General features: G+C 40.7%; 1 protein-coding gene across 1 annotated transcript; it reads left to right on the forward strand.

The window, feature by feature from the left end:
* Positions 1–6,346: 6,346 nt before the first annotated feature.
* On the forward strand, positions 6,347–7,512 carry LOC125917121 (olfactory receptor 52P1-like). The gene has a single exon (XM_049623390.1). It carries the CDS (start codon positions 6,427–6,429, stop codon positions 7,369–7,371), a length of 945 nt encoding a protein of 314 aa, XP_049479347.1. The 5' UTR covers positions 6,347–6,426; the 3' UTR covers positions 7,372–7,512.
* The last annotated feature ends 324 nt before the right edge of the window (positions 7,513–7,836 follow it).

Raw genomic sequence — 7,836 nt, forward strand, 5'->3', positions numbered from 1 at the left:
TCTGTCTCTCTGTCTCTCTGTCTCTCTGTCTCTCTGTCTCTCTGTCTCTCTGTCTCTCTGTCTCTCTGTGTTTGTTTCCTACAAAGGAATGTATTTGTAAATCATTCATATAATTAAAACTTAAAATAGGATTAAAGGACAAGTCATGTAATAGAATTATCTTAGATCAGTATTATCATACTTCTTAAAATACTAGAAGCTCTCAAATCAAATTTTATATAAAACACTGTGGTAAACACCTGTTGTTTCTCTTCTTTGGTATAGAATTTCAAAATAAGATAGCTTGCTTCCTGGGAACCACCTTCTTTTCACATTTTTTTTGGAGTAAACACTTGTATTTACAAGAAAATATTTAAGGATTTCACGTATTTACTTCATATAACCCTCCTAACTATCCTATGTTCTATCACCATAAATTTTCCCAGGTTTATCACTTTCTTTTTTCCAGTTATTTTATTTTTTACCCATTTAAAGAAAGTTTTTACTTTAATTCCAGTTAATATACAGTATTATATTTCAGGTGTACAATATAATTATTCAACAATTCTATGCATCACCCAGTGGTCATCATGATAAATGTACTCCTTAAACTCCATCATCTACTTCACCCATCATTCCACCCACCTCCCCTCTGGTAACCATCAGTTCTCTGTAGTTAAGAGTCTGTTTCTTAGTTTGTCTTTCTCATTTTTTTCCCTTTGCTCATTTTGTTTCTTGAATACCACATATGAGTGAAATAATATGGTATTTGTCTTTCTCTGACTTATTTTGCTTAGCATTATACTCTCTAGCTCCATCCATATTGTTGCAAATGGCAAGAATTCATTTTTTATGGCTGAATAACGTGTGTGTGTGTGTGTGTGTGTGTGTGTGTGAGATGATATATATATATCCCCATTTTTAAAGATGGGGAACAAGAGGCCAAGAGCTGTTACTTGACTAAGGTCACACCAACAAGATTTAAAGTGACCCTATCACACAAACAGCATATAATATATAATTAATATAATATAATATATATATATATATGTAATCTCACACTAAAATGTTCAGCCATAAAAATGAAATCTTGCCACACATACATATATAATCTCACATCTTTATCCATCAATCAGACACTTGGGCTGCTTCCATATATATTGTAATGATGCTATAAATAGAGTGCATGTACCCCCTTGAATTAGTGTTCTTCTACTCTTTAGGTAAATACCCAGTAGTGCAATTGCTGGATCATAAGGTAGTTCTATCTTTAACTTTTTGAGAAACCTCCATACTGTTTTCCACTGTGGCTGCATTAGTTTGCATTCCTTCCAATGGAACAAGAGGGTTCCTTTTTCTCCACATCCTCACCAACACCTGTTGTTTCTTGTGTGTTGATTTTTAGCCATTCTGACAGGCTTGAGGTGATATCTTTTATAGCTTTGATTTGCATTTGCAGGTATATTTTCAATTTTTTGTATCTCTAAGACCCTGTCAGATAAATATTGAGTCCTCAATAGGTTTGTTGCCTTATTGCCTGAAATCAAGCTTCACGTCAGTCTGCCTACCCTACATTAAACTAGAATACTATCTGCTCGTTCAACAACCTTCTCCCTATACCTAACGCCATTATGATCTTCTCTTAAGTACTATCAAAGAGCTTAATTCACCCTGGTCTCTGCCTTCACAAAGCCTATTGAGTAGGAAGATGACTGAAAGATAATAATTTAATGATAGCAAATCCTCAACAGATTGTTGTTACCATGTCACATAAACTGTATTAAGCATCTTCCGTGTAATATGATAGCTCTCCCCATTTTTACAGATGGGGAACAAGAGGCTAAGAGCTGTTACTTGACTAAGGTCGTACCAACAAGATTTAAAGTGACCATATCACACAAACAGCATTTGATAAGATGGTGTATGGATGAGAGGAGAGAAAGGACACTTACTATGGCTCAGAATATCTCTGATTTGCATTTCTCTGATGAGTGATTGTGAGCATCTTTCCATGTGTCTGACCATCTGTATTTCTTTAAAAAAATGCCTACTCAGGTCTTCTGCCCATTTTTAATTCAATTTTTTCGGTGTCATATAAGTTCTTTGTATATTTTGAATACTAACCACTTATTTTCTATTCAGTATGTTGCCTTTTTGTTTTGATGATGATTTCTTTTGCTGTACAAAAGATTTTTATTTTGATGTCTCAATATTTTATTTTTCTTTTGTTTCCCTTGCTTAGGAGACACACCTATAAAAATATATCTATGACCCGTAGGAATTTCTATTGACTTAAAGAATAAGAAGTAATTTCTGCCTGTGTTCTCTTCTAGGATTTTTATAGTTTCAGGTGTCACTTTAAATGTTTAGTCCATTTTGATTTTTTTGGTCTGGTGTTAGAAAGTGATCTAATTTCATTCTTTTGCATGTAGCTGTCGAGTTTTTCCAACACCATTTATTGAAGAGACTGTCTTTTCCCCATTCCATATAGTCTTTATGGATTAATTGACCATATAAACATGAGTTTATTTCTAGGCTCTCTGTTGGGATGGGCAAAATGGGTGCAGGGGAGTGGGAGATTCAGGCTTCCCATTATAAAATGAGTAAGACACAGGAATAAAGTAGAGCATAGGATATATAGTCAATGATATTGTAATAGTGTTGCATGGTGACAGATGATAGCTACATTGTGGTGAGCATAGCATAATATATAGAGTTGGATCACTGTACACCTGAAACTAATGTAACATTGTGTGTCAACTATAATCAAATGTACCTTTTTTAATTTTACTCATTTTGAGAGTGAGCACGTGTGAGCAGGGGAGAGGGGTAGAGAGAGGGGGAAAGAGAATTCCAAGCAGGGTCCATGCTGTCAGTGCAGAGCCCAACATAAGGCATGATAGTGAGATCATGACCTGAGCTGAAATCAAGAATTGGCCATTTTACCAACTAAGCCACCTAGACACCCCTAAAAATTTTTTTAACTAAACTTTGAACTAGGCTGCACTGACTGCCAGAAAATGCCCATTATCTCTTGTCTGCCATATTTTTACACATGCTTTTTTTTTTCTCTCCTTCATGTGCACCTTCCTCTAAGTCCACTTTCTATTTCTGAATCTTTGACTAAGTTGTACAGCACTAACCCCCTTTCTGATAAATGAACTTGTGTCTTTTTTATATCTATATATCTCTCGTTGAACTATAATCTTTTATGTCTGCCGATCCCAAACTGGGCTATGAACAAAGGTGTGATCCTTCAACCCTCTGCTCTAACATCTAGCATAGTTCTTTGCATATGGTAGATGCTCGGTCAATGATCATTGAATTAGATAAAATAATAAAATTAAAATTTTTACCAGGTGCTTGGCATATACCAGGAAAAATGATAAGTGCCTTCCATATACCATCTCATTCATTGCCTACCCCTTTTACAGATGAAAAACTAACATTCAGAGAAGCTAAGAAACATTGAGAAGCAAATATTTGGGACATGTGGAAGGGGCCAAGAGAAAAAGCAAAATTAGCAAATTTTCTAAACAGAATTCCTATGCCAGAAAGCCTTTGGGATTATTTGTGTGCAGGGGTCTGTATGCCTCCTCCCTTCCTATCTACTCTGAACTCACAGTGTAAATTTTCTCCATTATCCTACTCTTTTGGTTGGGTAGGGTAAGGAAAGACCCAAATATCCTAGCTTCAATTTTCTGCCTCTTTCCAGCATCCCAGAGGTGTTTTTAGTGCCTTTATCCCCAGGGAATTTTTAATCTCAGTTAGGGCCTTAATAACAGGATAAATATTCCAGCCTTTTTGCTCCACACTCTCTAATCCCTGCAGGACCTGAGACTTTACTACCACTCCCTGTCCTAGGCCTGGTAAGTCTATCTCTGTATGTCACCCTACAATAAGCACACTACAAACAGGCCAAAGACCTGGAGAACACTAAGATAATTTTCTCACTGAGGTAGTCTCCACTTCAGATAAAAAGGACTTACAAATGAATCACACTTCTTTACCATTGCTATATGCCATGTAGTGCTCTTCAGATGAATGTCTCCCATAAGGATTCCTCACAGTAGCCTCTGAAGTAGGAATGAACTCTCCAGGTCACAGAATCTGAAGCAGGTTGACAAGAGGTTAGGTGACTTGACTGTGATCACATAGCTGGTGAGTTAGCAGAGCTGAGATTTGAAAAGGGCTGCTCTTACTCTTCCATTGACAAAAGTTGAATCCTGGGCAGGTGGCTTCCAGATGCTCACAAGCACTTTCAGTGATGAACAGTGTGTTCCTTTCTTCATGAGACAGCTTTGTTCCTGGACATTTTTCATGAGCTCTAACTCAAATATTAGTGAGAATGACAGGAAGCAATGACCCCAAGGCCTTCACCTTGATCTCTCTTAGAATCTTGGCATACTGTGCTCCACATGTTTTTCCAACTTCATTTTCTCTATCTGTGCAAATGGGGCTGAGGCAAGGGGGGCATGCAGTCATTGTGCTGCGTAACTACAAGGATAGAGTAAACATTCTTTGAGAGGCAGCTCAGAGGCTGAGGAAACTTGATTCAATTATTAAAAGACTGGAAGAAAAGGTGGGGGGAAAAAAGTGAAGAAAGCAAGTCTTTCCCATTTATGTCTAGATTATTCAGCTCTCAATTTTCTCCACACCAAAGAAAGGGCATTGAAGTATGGACACTCTAAAAACAATGTCTTATCTAAATGTACATACCATGTCTGAGTACAGCCTTGTTCATGCATTTTATACAGCAACATATACAGACGGAGTCACATGCTGAACTAAATACATGGTGTGCTCAGAATGGAACAGCTTTACATATACCATTTTACAAGGACTCCCCACCCCCCACCCAGATTTCTCTCTGTCCCTGACCCTTCATCTACCACCAAAATTGAAATACCATCTGAGTATTCTTGGTCCCAAGCTCTCTGGTAGAAACTCAGGAAGGGAAATAGCACAGAAGGAAAATTTTAAATGCATGGAAGAAGGGATGATAAGACAAAGGGACAAGATGTTTGTCTCCATATCACAGTAACAGCCACATTGGGCACTGGGAAGGCATCCTGGTCCAGGGTTCCTTCCCCCAGACCACATGAGAAGACCTTATCCTTTGCCTTCTTGCCTCTTTCTTTCTGGGTATGGATAGCTGATGGAAGGGATTGCAAGGAGTACTGCAGCTTAAGGTTAGGGATATAGATGGACTTATCTCCAGAGGGCTCAAGCAGTTCCACCCTCTCTGTTCCCACTAACAGCCAGAACACAGTCACATCCCATCATATTAGAAACCAGTGTGAGAAAGGTACTGTTCCCTCCCGAATATCTCCTGTGTTTATTCCTGTGTCTTGTTCTCAACTTTCCTTTTCATCCTCTTCTCTCCCTTTACTATCCCCTTCCTGACTTTTTAATCAAATTCTTTCTCAAACTCTCAATTACTGGCTGGCTAGTGGATCAGAGAATAGTGAGAAGGTACTTTTAGGTAAGGGAAGATCAGGGAATATAGAAAGTGTGGGTAATAGGCAAAGAGATGGGGTGGACATGTGTAGAAGCTCCATGCCATAATCTGACCAAACTGGTCTCCATATTTGCTTACAGTTAACAATTGTGTTCCCAGTGATTAAAATTTACTTCTCATACCCTCTTCATGTACCTTTGATTTTTATAAGACTGTGTTTTCATTCCTCAGTAACTTTATCACATCACCTATTATGGCCAGATTAACTTGACATCTACCACTGACCGATTCTGCATGATCTCACCTGTTTCACCCAGAAACCTATGACAAGCACAGGATTCTAGTACTAACATAAGCCAGGCAATGTTACGGCTTTAGCAGACTACATGAGACTCAGCCTTTCACCGTGTGTTTGTTGTTCTGAGCCTCATCTGTGAATAACCATGGGCTCAGTGGCTTGAAAAACCCATCCAACAACACCACCCCCCACTCTGCTTTCTCTTATCTCTCAGTCTTGATCTTCCCATCTTGAAAAGTAACCACAAATCAAATGTGCCTGACCTTTGATTTTTATATTATTTTATTGTCACATAGGCAGATCAGAAGAAAATAAGAGTACAAGGCAGAATTGGGTTCACAGGCATAGAAGATTCTCCATGGTGAGGATAAGTAACAAGAGTGAGTTCTACAACCATGTAACTCACCCTACAGCCTAGCCTAGACATTGTTGAATCAGACTTAAGTGGAAAGTCTCCTTTGATCCCTGGTAATGATAAATTCACCTCCTGCCATATATCACTTCCCAATGCTATACAGCCTTCTTATCCTGGATGTTTTTTATGAGATCTAACTCAAATTTTTTCTGCTATCCTTTCAGTTTCAGCCACAGAATAAGAATGAATCCCAATGGCTTCATCTGTCAGGGCTTCCTAGGGTTCAGAGCAGGGCAGTAAGGTCTTCTCTACCTACCCTACCTGGACCTGACCATGCATTTCACAAACCACAGCCATCAGAACCCAAACTCTTTTCTGCTCATGGGAATTCCTGGCCTGGAGGCATCCTACTTTTGGATTGCATTTCCCTTCTGCTCCATGTATGCCCTAGCAGTGCTTGGCAACATGGCAGTGCTGCTGGTGGTGCGATCAGAGCCTGCACTACACCAGCCCATGTACCTGTTCCTATGCATGCTGTCCATCGTTGACCTGGTGCTCTGCACTTCTGTGCCCAAACTCCTTGCACTTTTTTGGACAAATGCTACTGAGATTGACTTTGGGGCCTGTGCTACTCAGATGTTCTTTATCCATGGCTTTTCAGCTGTTGAATCTGGTATCCTGTTAGCAATGGCCTTTGACCGCTACTTGGCCATCTGCCGGCCACTGCACTATGGGTCATTGTTGCCCCCAGAGGCTGTGGGCAAGCTGGCAGCTGCTGCTGTGTTTTGTGGCTTGGGCCTCATGACCCCACTCACATGCTTATTGGCAAGGCTGAGCTACTGTAGCCGAGTGGTGGCCCACTCCTACTGTGAGCACATGGCTGTGGTAAAGCTGGCTTGTGGGGGTACACGGCCAAACAACATCTATGGCATTACTGCTGCCACGCTAGTTGTGGGCACAGATTCCATCTGCATCACTGTCTCCTATACACTAATCCTCCGGGCTGTGTTAGGCCTCTCCTCCAAAGAGACAAGAGCTAAGACCTTTGGCACTTGTGGCTCCCACCTGGGTGTCATCCTTCTCTTCTATACACCAGGGCTCTTCTCATTCTACACTCAGCACTTTGGCCAGCATGTGCCCCGGCACATCCATATCCTCTTGGCTGACCTCTACCTTGTTGTACCACCCATGCTCAACCCCATCATCTATGGCATGAAGACCAAGCAGATCCGGGATGGGGCCCTCCGACTGCTGAAGCGGGGCATTGTTCAGTCTTAAATCTCCAACCCCACCCTAGAACCTTGTCTTCTTCCTTTAGGCTTGGGCAATTGTTGGAGTGGGCCATTGGGAATATGTGGCCACCAGTTAAACTGTGAGCCAGACTAGGGCAATTGGAGGTTCCTCACACCTTCGCCTGTCCCTGGAATATACATTCTACCCGCTATTCCCACGGTGAGAGCTGTTCCATGGACACAGCCTTGAGAGAGTAAGGTATTGTTGAGCCCATCTGGCCAGTATACATGACTGAACCCAGTTAAGGCCTCTCTATAAACTTTTAAGATTTGACAGGTGGGTACTTGGGGTCACTAACACAAATCTCATAAGTAAGTTCCCTTGCTTTTTAAACCTGCCACCTACACATCTGGAGTGGCCTGCCTCTTGCATTGGTCTCCTCTTGTCCTCTGTGTATGAGGGCCAGTTTGTGAGCCAATGGTAATGTTTAAGAGACCAGGGGTTCCCAGC

The sequence above is a fragment of the Panthera uncia genome, chromosome D1, assembly GCF_023721935.1.
Source record: "Panthera uncia isolate 11264 chromosome D1, Puncia_PCG_1.0, whole genome shotgun sequence".
Taxonomy (NCBI): domain Eukaryota; kingdom Metazoa; phylum Chordata; class Mammalia; order Carnivora; family Felidae; genus Panthera; species Panthera uncia.